Below are 18,464 nucleotides of genomic sequence, written 5' to 3'. Positions count from 1 at the left end.
CCGTGAACCTCACGAATTTCCATGCTCTACAACAGATGACTATGTAAGCATCTCTCTCTCTCTCTCTCTCTCTCTCTCTCTCTCTCTCTCTCTCTCTCTCTCTCTCTCTATGCTTCTATATTTTCGATATCTTTACTATAAATAGTAGTTAATATTTAGTACAGTAAATATGCAATAATGCAATATCTATCAATATTTTTTATAGAATATATACTATAAATAATAATTGTAATAGTTTATTATAGAATAGAAATATAAATGTTTTCATAATTTTTAAGATATAAATCGCAATCTGTCCGCAAGGAAATATAAATATATTTTATTTGCAATTTACTAATCTAAATGTTAAATATTATGTTATATGACAATAGATAAACAAAAATTATAAACGATATAAAATTCTTTTTACTAGCTTTGCTTTTTAGCAACACTTTCTTGCTTTTATGTGACATGAAATATGAAACAAGAAGTTCAGAAAACACTGTCCGATGTTGTAGGAAGAATACCCGCAGCAGTCGTTCGCATAAAAGTGAAAAATCGAACGGTGAATTTACTATCGAAAATTTATCTCGGAAGCTACTTTTATATCACGTTTCTTGCATACAAAGTTCATCGCTCTTTAATTCTTCGTAGCTAAAAACACAAAACTCTCAAGAGATTTGATCGATGATTTTTATAAAATATTATGTTAATATTTATAATTAATATATTAAAGATACAAAGAAAAATTATGTCAATAATGTATATACAAATGTATATACAAAATAATATATTAAACAGCAATATAAATTGTGAAGCAAAAAATAATTTAAAAATTGTAGCAAAATGAGTTTGACATTTTAAATAGTTATTTAAACTAAAACATTGCTATAATAAGATGATCACAAGAAATCGAGAAATATTTTGACTTATACATATGTGCATGCAGGGCTGATATGCGTTTATTTAATTAACTTTTTAATTCTTATTATTATAGGTTATAATAATTTTTGACCTGATTTAAGTTTTAAACTTTGTTCTTAATGACAAAAACTAAACAGTGAAATTAATGAATAAGTTAATATTATATTTATTGATTCAAGTAAGATTAAAATCCAATTAAAGTTCATGCTTATCAATTTATTACCTTCAAAATTAACAAATAATTTTGTATATGAATTATTATATAATTTAAGAAGCAAATTTAATAAATTTTCAAACATATTCTTATAATGGCAACTGAAGATTATGTTCCAGATAAAATTAAATAAGGCTTTGAAAAAAAGAGCTTTACATGTGCAAGCTCCATTTCTTTTTTTAATCTTTGTAAGTACAGTACAGAGAAGAAAGGTATGGCGCGAATAATGACACCGTTCTTTTCATCCCGAATGCTTCTATTGTCCACGATAGCAATACTGCCATCCCAGTTCATATTTCGTGGATACTTTTCTCGCGATTGACGGAATTCTATACAATATTGCACGTATTATTCGACAACTGAAAGCCAATTGCGCACTATTCTGCACCACTGACGTTCTTCATCCCACTCTCATTGTATTATATGCAGTATCCATAATATATAAGAAATCATACGTTGAAAGAATAATAATTTTTCAAGCGGAATTGTGAAAATAACAGATAATATATTTTTTATAAAAGATATTCTTTCATTATACTATAATATTTTACTAACAAAGTCTGAAATTAATGAGAGATCAAAAAAATGTCGAGATTATAATAATTTTTGAAATATATATATATAAGTGATATATCAAGTTGATTGTGTAATAATATCATGTAGAATTTATTTATTTGTTATTTTATTAATTGCTCAGCTCTATATTTATTTTTATACACATTGATACACTTATTGATCATTTTGTTGGTCATTTTGTTATTAACTTTTTAAATTTAATTAATATTGTTATTATTACTGATAATTTTTTATGTATAAATATTAGATATTTCTGCGCGATTTATTTCTTCGAGACAGAAAATGAAAACAAAAAAAAAAGAAATTATTTTATTATAGTTATACGTAATAATTATTTCTTTAGCCAAGTTTGCATTGCAATATTTAATTTATATTTCAATTAATATTTTAGATTATTTGTTCATCTTTTCGGATATATCTTGATGTAAGAGAATGTAAATAGGAGAACTGAGTATTTCGTGGGTATGAAAATCTGACGGAGAAGTTAACGTATCTCATCCGTAAACGCGTTTGTCGCGGTTTGTTGCGTTTTATTTCGGGATGCTATACAAATAAAATTCTACACGAGGCTTAATTCGTATTTAGAGTTACTGTATTTTTCTGATTTCTTTACTCAGAATGCAAAGTTCGTTTATGTAAAAAGACATTCTACTTTAATTTTCAAAAGTATTATAAAGTATGTAATTTTCAAAAGTATAAAAGTGCAACGTATTACGCGATAATTTTATTTTGATAGGTTTGTGTGCAATCATAATTGTCTATTCTCATGAGTGTTGTGTCGCCACAATATTGTTGTTAAATCAATAGTTAAATGAGTGAAGAAGCCTAGGAAATCAATTGTCGACAAAACAACTTTAAATAAATAATATGGTAAATAATTTAATCAAAATAAATTATTCGTCTTAATTTATTCAAATCATTGATCTAAATAATTTATTTAATAACAAAGAAAAATATTTTATTTATAAAATTTTCTACAAGTTAATTATTAGATGCTCTTTTTTTAGTAAAAATTATATATTTTTATAAAAATTTATTTGTAAGACGAATAATGAATTTGATACGTAGAATTTGATACGTATAATAATTATTTTTTGAAACATTGATTATTTTGAATGCTGTTATACTTTCGATTTATGACTTATATGTTATAGATCGTAGTAACTTGATTCCGCTATTGCACATCGATCAGTAAATTTTTAAATAAATTTTTTTTATTAAGGATCTATGACAATTTCATTAAATATTTCTCATATAGATTCCATATGTGTATATATGTATTTTAGCTGACAGAATCATATATATATATATATATATATATATATATATTAGGGATTTTGTTTTTTCTTATAATTTGTACATTCATTCATTCATTTATTATACACATTCATTTATTATAGAATATAATATTATATAATTATATAGAATATAATATAATTATATAATTATTCCTTCTTTTATTAAAATTATTATTGATCACTTTTATTTAATAAGTATGAATTCATTAGGATTGTTGTATGTGTTTTGCATTTTATATATTCAAAATCTCTTTTAGTTTTATTCGATATTACTTATCCATCTTCGCATGGCTATTACGGTGTACTCATGGTGCTTTTGTGCATGTGACATATATTTGTTCTTCGTCTTGGAATACGCGTTGAATTTCGCGTTTCATGCAAGCAAAATCATTTAAAAATTGCACATTTAAATGAGATTTTACTTGCAACTAGTAAAAACATAGCAATGCGTTTATGGAACTGATATAAATTCGCGTTGCTTTTCTGAAAAGCTTGTTTCCATAAAAATAATAATTTATAATTGTTAATATATATTCTCTCTTTTACATAACTCTAAATTTATAAAATATATTGTGGAATATATTTGGAATCGAAAATTTGAATAGTAATTTGGAAAAAAATCGGTATAGAAAGACAACGATGTTTATAAGAAAGTAAAAAATATATGTTTAAATTGGATTATTTAACAAAAAGCAAGATAAATTATTTCTAATTTTATCGATCGTTATATTCTTTATTTTTTGCGAAATATATTCTCAAATCTAAAATTCTCTCTCATATTTTGAGATATGCTTCGTTTGTAATTGAATACAGCAAGTAATTTTCAAGCTTTTATATGGTGATTATTAAAAGGAAAGAAAACCGCTTTATGGAAGAATAGACTTGCGCGGCGTAAATATAGACGTAAATGTAGAAAGAAAAATAAACTGATAGCGCGAAAAGAGAGTTTGCTCATAATATCATAATTGTTTTGAGACTAAATCTCATTTTGGTCTATTAATGTTTTCGGAAATTAATCTAAGAAAAAGAAAAATAATTCTACTAGAAATTGTATGAATGATGAATTATTTACTTTCTTTAGATAATTACTAAATTATTAAATTACATATATAGTTAAATATATCAATTTTTTATAAAAAAGTATACGATTTTACTATGTAAAATATATATTTCTTATATAATAATTTTTATAACTATTATTCCATTAAATATTTATAACAAATATTAGTCGTTTAATGTCAAATAAATATTTCTATATTTTTATAAAAATAAAATTTTATGAATTGTAATAAAATCATTTGCATTGATATTTTATTATATATGATATGTTAAAAAATAGTTTATTTTATTTTAGGTTTTAAAATTTGAAGTGATTAATTAATTACATTTATATTAATTTATTATTTAAGGTAAATTAATTTATTACCTTTGGCCCTGTTAATATATTGTTAAAACTACGAATGTTTTATTATCATAAAAAATTCAGATAAACCTCAAATTTATATTTGCATTTAAATCACGCGGATGTTATTATTAATTAGAAAATTAGAAGTTAGAGTCATCGACAATGAATATTCTCTTAACGTAAATTTTTGAAAATCTGACAAAAAACTTTAGAAGTTTGCAATTGCATGCATGTTTCGTTAATGAAAGAAAGAAGTAATCTTTGGAGACGCTTTTGACTCTTCGTGGTGGCACGATTACCTTAGGGTTGAGGTCGCTGCCTTGTTGCATAAGTGTGCCGACCGTAAACCAAAAACTGTTGGCCAGGCTGAACTCGTTGACAGTTCTCAGTAGAGGAATGTCGTCGCTGTCCGGATCCAAGGCGCTCACGTGACTACCCTGATAACAGTGTGACAACCCTCGCCGAGTGGTGCAATTTTAAAATTAATTACACTAGTTCTACTTAACTTATAGTTAACGTCATATTAATTTTATATATTATTTTGTATTATTATATACAGACATTTGATCATGTTATAAAAGATAGAAAATGCAGATGTAAAATAATTCTGATAATTTTATACTTTACATAGATACATAGGTATTTATCTGGAAAATAAAACTTTTCTGTTACATAAAATGTATTTACTTTTGTATGTCATTAATGGAGTGCTATATTAAAACGCGTTATTGCATGTTAATTTATCGTTACCTATTTGTTCAATATTTATAATATGAAATTGCGGGGCTATTAAAGCTCATATAATAAAACCATAAAATATAGAATATTTGAAGCAATTAATTCAACTTTAAAATCACTTACTGAACATTGTTAGCTATATTTTATTATTTTTCAGTGAGTTAAGAATTTATATAGTCATTACATTTAAAGAAATATATAATGTGCTTTATAATTATGATGTATTCGATCGATCGCTTTTTGCACCACTCGACGTGAGCCTACCTGCAAGGGACATTTGCAGCTTGGGCAGGGGGACGGTTCCACCCATTCATGGGGTGAGAATCTTGCCACTATCCAAATCGTTAAGGAAACCATCATGTAAGCGCCTAGCAAGGACAACCAGATCTCCACGGCGAGGGGAGTCATGAACGAGAAGAGCCGCGGTGGCGTGCGTTTGGTCACCTGAAGCAATGACGTTTGTTTTGATATTACTAATCTGCGAGAAATCTAATTTGATTGACCTGATTCGATGTTGAAGACGAGATTACGATGTATCGTGAAACACAATGTTCATGTCCAATCGCCGCATCTTGCTGAAAAATAATTCAAAAGCGCGAGTTGCTTATAACTTTCGTGCCGTTTTCTTACACATCCCAGTCTCTCAAATGGCTTGAAAGACGATTCTTTATTTCGATGGAATTACAAGAGCGTATTATTCTCCGGCGCGTCGGGCGGAACACAATGGCGGTGCGCTCTAAGTGCAATCGTTGTACGTGCTGCTTTATTTTTTAACGAGAGATTGCTAACACCGTGAGAGGTAATCGAGATTGGATTTTAAGACGCACAATCCATTGCTGCGATAAAAAAGCAGTAATATATTCCAACTAATTTAATTTATAAGTTTAATGTTTGTAATCTGTTTACTGAAGGAAGATCTCTTTTCGAATAATGCAGTTATATTAAAATAATGCTGTTATATTAAAATAATTATATTAAAATAATAATCATGATTTTCTTTAATCTGAAAATAAAATAGAAAACGCGTCATCCTTTATAAAAGATTTCAAGATATTACTGTAACAATACCGCTTCAAGATTTGCCCAATCGTTTTGCTCGCAGTTTTGGAGAGCGTCTCTGTAATATTGCAAATATACGATCCGCATAAACAGATATAAACGAATTGACGTGTGCCCTGCAAACATGCATCTACTCTGTTTGTACTTCAACGAGATGATGGATTTATGTGCATTCTGTTCCGAGTAACGTTCGGGAACGGCGAACGGTGAGAGAAACGGGCGAGCACATCGGATAAAGGGATATCCCGAGCGGCGAACAGTGCGATCGGTGAGGAAACGCACGATAGAAGTAGTCCAATGGTGGAGCACCTCGTTGAGTATACCTTAGGGTTGAGCCCGCTGCCTTGTCTGAGGAAGGTGCCGGTGATGAACCAGAAACTGTTGCTGACGGTAAACTGGTTCTCGACCACGTCGCTCTCAGCCAGACACGGATGCGGATTGTTCCACTCGTATGGGCTGAAGCGCGCCATCACGAAGAGAGTGAAGCTCACGAGCATGTAGGCGGCGAGCACGTAGAGCCAGATCTCGACCGCCAGTGGGTTCATGAAGGAGAAAAGCCGTGTCGGCTGACTGGACGGCACCTAAATTACGTCACGCTACGATTTTAATTAAAACGGATCCCGTTTCGTGGTGCGACGCGACGCGACGCGACGCGACGCGACGCGGCACGGCGCGACGCTGCGAGCCGACACGAGTTAACTTTCACGACGATCCTGGGCATTCAAAGGATCTTTTTGAGAATATTCGTTGAAAAAAGAGAATTTGCGAGAATACGCGATGTAGATTATTTGCTGTAAATTAATTTCTTTTGCACGCTTAACTGGACTCACGCTTAATTATAATATACAAACTTATTTTGCATATTTTGACAAACGCACAATAATTAAAGTACCTATTTACGTTCCTCATTATTCAGTAGGCTATAATGGTGGTTACATGAAAATTACTTTTATTAATATATGCTAATGTAATACATAAACTGAAATACAGTATAATCAAAAATTAAACATTAGAAAGGGTAAACATATGTATTATTTATGTATTGATAGAATAGTAATGATGATTATGATCATGTTACATGCACATATACATATATTTGAAAAATAACAGCTAATACACGGTGTTAACTCACCTTAAATAAGATTCCAATTCCGAGATTCATAAACGGCTTTGTGAAATCTATTACGCTTTCTCTGGCATAATTAATCGTCATGGAAGCAACCGCTAGATCCGCCCTCTGAAAGAATTACAGTATCCAAGAGAATTAAGGAAATTTAATTTTTCTTGGTAAAGTTGAAATTTAAGTACAAAAACAAAGACAGAGTTTATAATATCACTGGAAGTAATAGAAATTAATATTGTATAAGAAAATATTGCTTTCATTAAAAAGAGAATTTGAATTCGTTTTGTAGGATATTTTCCTTTGAACAGACAATAAAAATAATTAAGGCCTCGTAAAATGCCTTCACCAAGTATTTTCTAATATGTCAGTGCATCACGAACGAGAGCATTTTAAATTACTGATAAATCTTCGTTCCATGTTTACCTTGAATGAAATAGCGGGTGCATTCTTTATGAATGTGCGAGCGTCGCAAGCTATGAAGCACCATTCGCGTCATCTTCCGTTTTAGAATATCCGCCTACGCTTTCGTAGGTTTCCAGGTTAAGGCGTCGTCTCTTTTCACAAGAGGCAGATTGCTTTGCATGTTTTATAAACTGCTGATCTTCGGTATTCAGAAAGCTGGGAAGACGAGCCGCGAATTTTGCGAGGTATTCTTTTTTTTTGATACTTTTGCGACATATACTTTTCATTGATGTTAATTTTTTGGAAAAATTTGATGTTATATTAAATTATTCTCTCTTTCCTCGTTAATTGTGCGATACCGTATCGTAATATAAATCGTAATATAAATAATAAGCTTCTAGTTGTTTTAACAAAAATATTTGACATATTAAAATATATTTTTATTATTGTATGCGATTTTATGTAACAAAATACTACTATCATATATGAATATATTTAATAAAAAATTAAGTAATTTAGACATTAATAAAATTGGATATTTACATTTAAACTGTTAATAAATATGTAATATGATGTATATACCGATATTATCAGTTCTGTATTCAAACATTTGAATTATCAAACGAAAGCAAAACATTATCTCGCACGAGTGCGTATATTAGATGCTTAACATAAATACAACAAATTGCGTATGTACAACAATTACACATACGATATGTATCATATAATCTCGCGTATATTGTATAAAAACGATATACTTTAATTAAATATTTGTTAACTATATCCATTTTTATATTATATTTTATGACTGAAATATTATTGCAAATATTAATTTTTCAACTGGCCATTAATGGATTTTCTTTAAATATAATATAATATTACATTGTGCGTGTATATTTAAATATTTAAAACTCATCAAAAAATTATCAGTATTTTTAAAACTACAGAGCTCCATTCAAATATGTTTTTGTGCCAATAATATTTTTACACAGTAATTATAAATGCGACTTCTTGATGAATAATTATTTTTCTTTTATATACGTATATTTATCGTTTTATTCGTTTATAACGCTTCTACATTTTTATCTTTCGGTGATGAAATTTGAAATACAATAAAGATCTTTTTAGAGATTTCTTTTTTCCGATGCATTAACCGTTTATCGATAATGTTTTCTGTTTTTCGTTGAAGATATGTATATGTGCATATATTTTTCCTTCCTGTTAAAACCTGCATAGATGCGATCACGAAGAAACAGTGCGAATGTGGGGAGAACTATTTCCTTCCGGTAACGGAAAGACAACATTTACCTTCTCTGGTTATATTTTCTTCTGAATAACGTGAAAAAGTCAGAATTATATTAAAGTTTGAAAATATGTTATTGACATTGGAAAAGAAGTGAGAGAATTTTTCTAAATTTTTTTAATTGTTAATAAACATTTTTGTTATAAATAAAAAAGATAAAATAAAAAATAAAAAATTCAAACAGCAGAAATGTTAAAATAATATTTAGTGATTCTGTTTTTCTATAAGCATAATAATCAAATAATCAATAATCAATAATCAAAAGATAAATGTTCGGCAAATTTTGGTTTATAAGCTATATTTTCTGAAACACATATATTAATATCAAATTTTCATCACATATATGTTTATTTAATTGTAATATGAAATTAAATAATATTTTGTAAGAGTAAATATCAATATGTTTTATATTGGAAATTTAGTTGCAAACTTGCATCACTGGCGTTTCCATCTCACTGTTCAAGAGGACAAAACTTCGAATAAAGTTTGATTATATAATAAATGTAAAATATCTTTATTAATTTTAATTTTTTTAACTAATTAAAATCATAGCATATACAACTATTATATGGTATAAATGCACTGTAAAATGTCAGTATATGTTTATTAATTTGATTATAAATATTGTTCTAATTTATTGATTGTGATATTGCAATAATTAACCGAGGTTCCAATCTGTTGCGGTTATTGCATGTACATCTACTCGATCATGCAGACAATAATGGATCGACAACACAAATTAAATTTGAAAGACGCTCGAATGCACATACATCAAATTTCGATTTTAATAACTGCAGAATTTTACAATTCAAATGACAGGAAGCAACATCTGCGAGCTAATCTATGAATCGAAATATTGAGTACCGTCGTTTGACTGTGAGAAAAATAGTTAATCCAGGTGATTCTTGTATCCGACTACAGGCGTAATGAAATTCCTCGCAGGATGGATTTATTGCGACACGCTCGCGGAAATTTACTTTGCTTTGCATGTAAAATCGGCCTCTTGGGTTGCATTCTCGTTCTCGTTCACCTATCTCCATATTTTTCCTAATAAATATCAATTTCATGCTTCCACAATTTCAACAACAATATTAACTCAATGCGGTTTAAATTAATTTTGACAAAGAATATAATATTAATATTTGCTATTGTTTTTATACTATCACTAACATAATTATTGATTTGTATTTTGTTAAATATTTTATAGAATTTTAAAGGTGAAATAACTATATAATTATTTATTGTATATAAAAATTAAAAAAATAAAAAATTTATATAAATTATTATGTTAAATTTAGATTAATGTACATTAAAGATACAAATATTTAATTAATTTAATTTTTCATGACATTATTTATCAAATTTTTCTCCTATTTCATACAACATTATTGAATAAAAAACCAGGTACATATTAATTATTAAATTATGTCCGTTTTATTGATTGGTTTATTGTTTATTTATCATGCAAAACGTTGCGAGAATAGAAAACAAGATATCACATATTGTATCTTACCTTGTCCATGAGTTCGCGCACGATTCCATTCCATTCTTTCGTCTCAGGATCGTACACTCCGTACATGTGATCAGGCACCAATTTGATTGCGTATTGGAAACCAACCTGACCAGCAATCCACTTGAGCAAATCGATGCAGAAGCCCTCAAATCTCGCGTTACCAGTCAAATTCTTGTCTTCTTTCACCATGACATAGGGTCTTTCCTGTGGAAGATTGGATCTCATTGATAGATCCTAGAGATTCGTGCTCATTGTGATAGGGTAGGATAGAAGCAAACCCTTAAAAATTCTTATTTCCGTGCGAGAAAGATATATCAAAGGGTAGGAAAGAAATCGCCGTTCAATGCGAATATATAGCTTTGATCGCTTGTCCCTCAAACATTTCCTTTTCCCGAACACTACCATGAATTTTTCATTTTTCTGGGAATACACAATAACGTTCATAAAATGTTTCTTTGATAAACTAAAATTTTTCTTTGATACAACAATCCGCGATTTTTTTGCTATTTTCTTTGTTTACAATTCTTTAAATTGCTCTTAAATCTTTTATTTTTAAAAATAATATTCAATTATAAATTATAAATCTGTTATGCGTTTAACATGTATAGACGATCCTTAATATTTGTTAACACACATAATTATTTTTAGAAGCGATATTTAATATAAAAATATCAAAAAATTTTGAAACAATTTAATACACTATTACAATTTACAGAGAGCTAAGAATACTCTTTGAATACATTTTGAAATTATTATTTTGATTAAATATGAACATCATTTTATCTCTATGTAAAATAATATAACAAATTTATCCGACTATATTTAGAATAGCTTTCATATCACATCATGTGATTCATACTCACGTAGTATCATACTTAATAATTAATTCTAGCGCTACGAGGCTTGCAAATGTGACTAAATTGGGTACAAGATATCATTACCTCTCTCGTCATCACCACCAGCGTAATGTTGGTCATCGTGGTCTCGTAAAAGGCGCCTAGATCCGTGATGTTAATACCAGATCCGGATTTCCATTCACCGACTTTAACGAGCTCCTCTTTTTTCAGTTTTAAGAGATCTAGCTTGAAATTGTTTCTCTTCCCTTCATTGAATTCAATATGGCCGGTTAGTCCGTGTAAGCCTGCCTGCAACAGAAACATTCGTATAAATCTAAATCCAAGTTAATTAGATTTGTCCATTAGTTTTTCATATAACGTGATAACAGATAAATAATAGATAATAGATAAATGGAGACATATCTTTTACTTTATATAAATTTTCTTATTTATTCTTAATCGCTGAGTAAAATTTAACAGAATAGGGAGGTAGTATAATAAACTTTTCGCTTTCATGAAAATGCATGCGGTTTAGCCATATAATTCTTCGAAGCTTTATATCTCTACTATTTAAATATAGGTAGAATGTCGGATAAAAAATTATATTTTTATGTAAAATAATGTAAATAGTGGTCTCTCGTGAAGAGATAATAATATCTCGAAGTTGTAACTAATATTCGAAACATTACGAGACTGGATATGCTGTTCGAACGGACGCTAAATAAAACACGAAGATCGAAAAATAATAAAACTTTATACGCAACATTATACTGATAACTGTTTAATAACGAATGCAGCCGGATTCACCGTTCGTTAAATCATGCGCGTGTCTGATTCTCGTTAAATTTATTTTTCCTCCGTGTCCAGTAGCTCACGAATACGCACACACGTATACACGATTCATTGCTGATGGCCTACATTTCCGAATGCATATAGCCGGCAAAATTTTTCGCATTAATTACCATTTGTGGTCTACCGGTGGTTTGCCCATAGTTTATTTTTACGTCTTTTTTTAAGTGTACATTCATTTGCGGAGTTGATAGAATATTATTTATGAAAAATGCATTTCTTAAACTCTTGATTTTTATCCCCAATAAAATAAGATAAACTTTATCTAAAAATTCCCAATTTTTTAGTAAACATTTGCATTGTTTTATTAATTAAATAATTAACAGCGTTTCGAATGTGCCTCACAATTTTCCAAATTTGCAGCTTTATAAATTTATAAATCTTTTGGTACTATAATTTGACTAATATATGTGTAGTTCTACTTTCTAGATATATCTCGTACTATTTCACTCGTAATCTGAATTTAATCGAGGATGATAGCTGTACGGAATGTGAAAATGCGAGTGAGTTTATTACGCAAAAGAAATAAAGCGATCAATATCTCATCTTCATTGAGAATTCAAATCAATTCAGTTGGAGTTTTGTATGGATATCTCGTTCGCATATTGTTCAATTCACTGTGCAACAGAAAAAACCCAATTTAAAGAAAAATAATTTACTTGTTATATAATAACTTTTATATCTTTATGAAAAAGATCTTATACACAGATATACAAAAATATTATTAAAAATATTATATAATGAAAGCACAATTCACACTGATAAAAAGTAATTATTAAAAGAGTATTATGTTATTCAAATAATTTCAATCGCACTGAAAAATACATTTAAATTGTATTAAAATTTTACGATATGAATTTATAAATAATTAGTGCAAAAGTTTAATGACAAAAGCCAATGCACAGAAGTACATACGCTTTTCGTTCATTCGCACTTTGTGCAAACGATGTAATTTGTAATTGTCATCGATGTAATTGTACAATCTTACACTGTGAAATGTATACTCGAATTATATTTCGCAAGAAATCGTCTTCCATTAACCTGGCATGAGAATTTCAGAAGTGATTCAAACAACTAGGATTTTTTTCGTGCTGTCATCAGCAGTATTGCGATCGTACGATGGATCGATGAATCTCCGTCGCGATATCTCGTCAGCTTCGACATCGACGAGCCGGTTCGCAAAATCAAAAATACGCCGATGTTGGCGAAACAAATAGTAAGCGCGCCGGAAGTAACCGGCGCGGCGGTGCACGGTACCGCATGTATTTTCGGTACTCAATGTACTCTCGCTCAACGAATACGCACGTTAATTACGCTTTACGTGCGACGATGCATCACGCATGTAACACCATTACATACGCACGCATTTTATACAACAGAATACACAGCTCAGGATATTCTGCGGAAACACGTTGCGATGTACGAGTATACCTAAAAAAAAAGAAAAAAAAGTACGTAAAACTAACGTTTATAAAAGATTGATACGAAAAATCCGGATTGCCCACTGTAGAATATATGTTTTTCCTATTTTCATTTCATTTTTGTCAAAATGTTTTTTTTTTCAAAGCTAAGCAATTAAAATATTTAGTACAAGAGAGAAAAAATGATTAATGCGTTTTAAAGAAAAAAATTGTTTATTAATAAAAAGAAAGATGGAAGTTTCGTTTTCAAAAGCTGATTTTGGAAGACATTAAGTGATTTAAAAGTAATATAATTTATAAAAGAATATGTATTTAATTAAACAGGAGATCTTACTTTCTACTAATATATTCTTGTTTACGTCTTTAGTGAACTATCGAGAGAAATAATATTTTTAATATTCAACAATATTCTTTAATTTTAAATAATATATATAGATTTATACACACACACACACACACACACACACACACACACACACACACACACACACACACACACACACACACACACACACACACACACACACACACACACACACACACACACACACACACACACACACACACACACACACACACACACACACACACACACACACACACACACACACACACACACACACACACACACACACACACACACACACACACACACACACACACACACACACACACACACACACACACACACACACACACACACACACACACACACACACACACACACACACACACACACACACACACACACACACACACACACACATATATATTTATATAGTATTACAATAATTTTTTATATTTAATAATTTCCCAAGTAATAAGATGACGTCATCTTGCTACTTGGGTTTATACAGTTGTATGAATCTGTTAATAATTGTAACATTTTTATTTTTTTTTTTCAAAAGATTAAATATATTATATAGGGATGTGATAAACGAGAAGTTTTTCGTACAATATTAATTTTTATATAATGAATTATCTAAAGTTATTTACGATTTTTTATCGCTATCTTTATCTTATACCCGCCAAAACTACTTTTACGTCATACATAATACTTATTTATGATTCGGAAACATTGGCTTGCATTTCTCACCTACTCGCTTTCACGCGATAATGGTGAATTATATTCCCGTCGATAGTGAACATAAATCCATTTACTAGCGTTCGGTAACAGAATCATGTTGCCAGTACGTTTACGTATCCAACTGATGTCGAAGTATACTTCATACATACTATGTGAGGTACGCTCATGTTGAAATAGAAGATGTCTATCTTGTTTTTGTACGGATAATATACATGTAGTAAATTCAATTGTTAACTGTAATTGCAATTGTAATTTATTATGAAAATGTTGAATTAATAAATTATTTATATTTTCAAAATAAATGGTCGAACTTTACAATTTGTAATAATTGATATTGATATTTTCATACGCATTTTATATTAGATAAAAGAAAATTCATTTTTGTATAGAAATTATATTTAATTTATAATCGAATTATAATTTTGAAATTATTTTAAATAATATTTATTAAAAAATTTAAACATTATGTCTTAACATATATGTGATTTCAATTTTGAAGTGGAATATGCATATCATTATCATGATGTTACCATGATGTAGACATAATATATTCGGAAAATTATTTTTTAGAAATAACATTTTAACATGAGAATTAAACAGAATTTTTTGTTTAAAGCATAATTTTTGTCGTTATAATATTGTCGTTAGCAATGTATTTACCTCAAGTTTAATTACATATATTTTATTCTTTTAAAGCATTTTTTTTAATATACATTATATATATTTTAACCTTAATATGTAAATATATTTTGCGTATATCATAATGGCTGATCATTTTATATATTTTGAATTAATCGATCATTTCCTATTTGCTTACTTTGCTTGTGTTCCTTGCGTGTCTCAGAGAAACACATTTCCATACCTTTAGAGTGCTGAAGTGTACCTGGGCAGACAAAGCCGCAAAAATCGCTTGTACTTGCCGGGGTGCATTAATCTTGCAGCAAGTTTTAGCTCTCAATGCTCAGCTCGGGTCGTTTAAACAACTTAAGATTTGCGAAGATTTCGAAATGTAAACATGTAAAACTTAAAAAAAATTATAAAACAATTAATAAAAATATTTATATTAATATATTTTACAAATAATAAAGCATGATATTATATGACATAATAGAAGACATATGAAGAAATATTATTTAATGAAATATTATTTAGATCAACATTAAATTATCTTTTTCAATATTAAAATTACCAAACAATTTCTTGTTTAAATTAAATGCTATGATGATAATACCAGCTTAAAATTTTAAGCTAACTCTTATCCGTCTAACGTTACCCAGAAACTCATATGCGTTGATAATTTATTAGATTGTTCATTTATTTATGTAGTTATTCACAGAACGATAGAAACGACCGACACGATTATTCTATTAATAGGATATGATCACGTCGGAAGCTGCCAGTTTCCCGTCACGCAGGATTTGAATGCATATGCGGAATGCAACCACGTAGTATACTTACGTACTATCTCTTGGCGGCACACTATTTATTTCGGATTCAACATGAAAAGAACGTCGATAACCGATACGCCGATATGATGCAGTGACGTTTCGAAAAGTATCGCGAGACGAGAGAGCATTGATATTTACGAACGAGTGGATGCTACGTGAAAGGAATAGAGCAAGTAGATTTATCGGGAACTTCCATAATTTTTACGGCAAAGTTCTTTTTCTCTCATTTTCTCTCTTTTTTCTTCTTTATTCAGAATTACAAACATTTCTTTATTGTCTGGTTGCACGACTTGAGTAGAATGCAGCGAATAATAAAAAGATTGCCCCGCGTGTGGTGCAAGGAACAATTTATCTACCACCACATATATTTTCTTCTCAATAGTCGATGCTAAAAATTTGTGATTGTGTAAGTATCGAAAAATTGTCACGATTCATCGGTGCCGTCTTATTCTTTTATTTTTACGTTTTCGATTACTTCGAGAATTTGAACTTTCTCACGCTTCCAATTTTTTTTGCAGAAAAAAAGAAACTTTATAAAACATACAAGAAGAAATTGTACAAGAATAATTCACGAGAAGTCGTATTATTTTTATAAGCTCTGAGAAAGATTAATAAGAATAATGGTAGATAACGATAACAATAACGATAGATTAAAAAAAAACATTTAAAAATCTTCGTGAAAATTTTTACAATATTGTTAATGTATATGTATATAATTATTTTACTAATAAAATTTAACGCCATAACGGCAATAACGCTAATGAAAATACTTTTGGGAGACTATCTCGTCAAAACGTCATGTTTGCTGTATACCCTGCATTCGAGTTAATGCTGTTTACGTGCTGAAACGCATTATTGCATAAACAGGTAGCTGTGCAAGAGGTATTGATCTCTTTGGAAACCATTTCTCGACATGGCAAGTAACAGCATTATTAATTATATATTCTATGTTTATCGGAAATTTTTTAATGAGAAGTTTATATAATGGTTTTTTTGGGATACAAAAATTACAAGGAAGTACATATTTTAAATTAAAAGTATTTTTACATTATAAAAACTCTTCATGAAGAAAGTAATTATATTTTAACATTAGAAAACATTATACTTATGTTATAGATACAATTTTGTATAGTCGGTTTTCTTTGTGTAATTTCTTAATTAAATAATATGAAGGAAAATCAGTGTTTAATTTAGCTGTAGTAAACACTCCTTATTTATTTTGAGCAGAACGAAAAATAACCTTAAATCGCTCTTCTTCTCGTGATCAAAAGGCGATATTTTCTCTTGACAAACACTTCACGTAAAAGAATTCTTGTCTAAAGATTAAAAATTTTGTAAATCTTGCAATGTTCCAATTTGTGAATTTCAAATATCAATATTCAATTTCTGTAAAAATATAAAGAGATATTTCTATCCAGATTTATTACGGATAATATTTGTCTTTTTTTAATTCATAGATAAATTTAAAAAAATAGAAAGTTTTCTCGGCTAATGGGTAAATATCTAGGTCCGTAAGTTTAAGCACTTTTTAATTCGTCATTGTCGCGTCTAATAAGGAAAGTCCTGTATCGGTTGCACTCGGGTAATAAAACTTGATGCTACATGCCAGATCTAAACCATGGATAGCACGTACGCGTGAATTTACGTACGTGTCTCTCGTATGACACGGTCGTGCATTCGGGATGGTCGCCGTGCATGGAAAGTGCGACCACAGCTAAAGGAGGAGAAAGCCCCCGAAGTGAGGCTTCCGGCTTGTAGCTATTTGCTAAATATGTTGTTCAATTATTCATGTGTCAACGTTGCTTTCCTTCCGTTTGTCCCTCTTATGTTATTACTTTGCGAGTACCAATCTCTGCAAGGAGACGAAAAGGGGTCTCGATCGTCAAAATGATAGTAATTTTTCATAGTTTCTTTCATCTTAGAATCAACCTTCCGCAAAGCCGTGGTAAAAGACGTGTAAAGTAGTAAAAACGACGCGTGTACTAATACTTTCATAGTCAGTGTCGCTTTTTATATTAGAAAGAGATTATCGTTTATTTTATTTATTTTGCAAATGTCTTGTGTCCTGTGCGTTACGATTGAAAAATTATGATTAATTTTTATTGTTTATAAGCAAAAAGATTGTCGTCGAATTTTAGAAACTTAAAGAGACTTAAAGAGGGTAGGAAAAACGAGGTAACAAGTTCTTCGAGTACTGGGTAGAGTTTAAATTATTCTAGATTTACATTAAGTCACGTTCAGTCGATCAATCTATGACAGAAGAAAAATTACTTAACAAAACTCTTGAAC

The 18,464-nt window shown here is 29.6% G+C and overlaps 1 protein-coding gene and 1 long non-coding RNA gene across 12 annotated transcripts in view; one reads left to right on the top strand and one right to left on the bottom strand.

Moving 5' to 3' along the window:
- LOC105427216 (glutamate receptor ionotropic, kainate 2) overlaps nucleotides 1-18,464 on the bottom strand; it is a 128,203-nt gene that overhangs the window by 14,567 nt on the left and 95,172 nt on the right. For 8 of the 11 annotated variants that reach the window (XR_016140500.1, XM_089082084.1, XM_089082085.1 and 5 more), the window contains 6 exons: nucleotides 11,476-11,679; nucleotides 10,535-10,738; nucleotides 7,326-7,430; nucleotides 6,517-6,774; nucleotides 5,399-5,578; nucleotides 4,696-4,833 (listed from right to left, as the gene is read on the bottom strand). Coding sequence is in view for 10 of the 11 variants with exons in the window: in XM_089082084.1 (XP_088938210.1) it covers nucleotides 4,696-4,833; nucleotides 5,399-5,578; nucleotides 6,517-6,774; nucleotides 7,326-7,430; nucleotides 10,535-10,738; nucleotides 11,476-11,679 (1,089 nt within the window). In the remaining variant the exon portion in view is untranslated. The remainder of the gene's footprint in view (nucleotides 1-4,695; nucleotides 4,834-5,398; nucleotides 5,579-6,516; nucleotides 6,775-7,325; nucleotides 7,431-10,534; nucleotides 10,739-11,475; nucleotides 11,680-18,464) is intronic. The other 3 variants (XM_089082086.1, XM_011638875.2, XM_089082090.1) reach the window with 3 other exon arrangements.
- On the top strand, nucleotides 14,270-17,715 carry LOC148935424 (uncharacterized). Its single transcript, XR_016140501.1, has 3 exons — nucleotides 14,270-16,344; nucleotides 16,430-16,581; nucleotides 16,694-17,715. It is a non-coding gene; the product is annotated as an uncharacterized LOC148935424 (long non-coding RNA).

This window comes from Pogonomyrmex barbatus, unplaced genomic scaffold (genome assembly GCF_055798465.1).
Source record: "Pogonomyrmex barbatus isolate J1 unplaced genomic scaffold, ASM5579846v1 scaffold5, whole genome shotgun sequence".
In the NCBI taxonomy this organism is placed as follows: Eukaryota; Metazoa; Arthropoda; class Insecta; order Hymenoptera; family Formicidae; genus Pogonomyrmex; species Pogonomyrmex barbatus.
The sequence above is the reverse complement of the archived record's forward strand: the minus strand, read 5'-3'. Positions and strand labels throughout refer to the sequence as shown.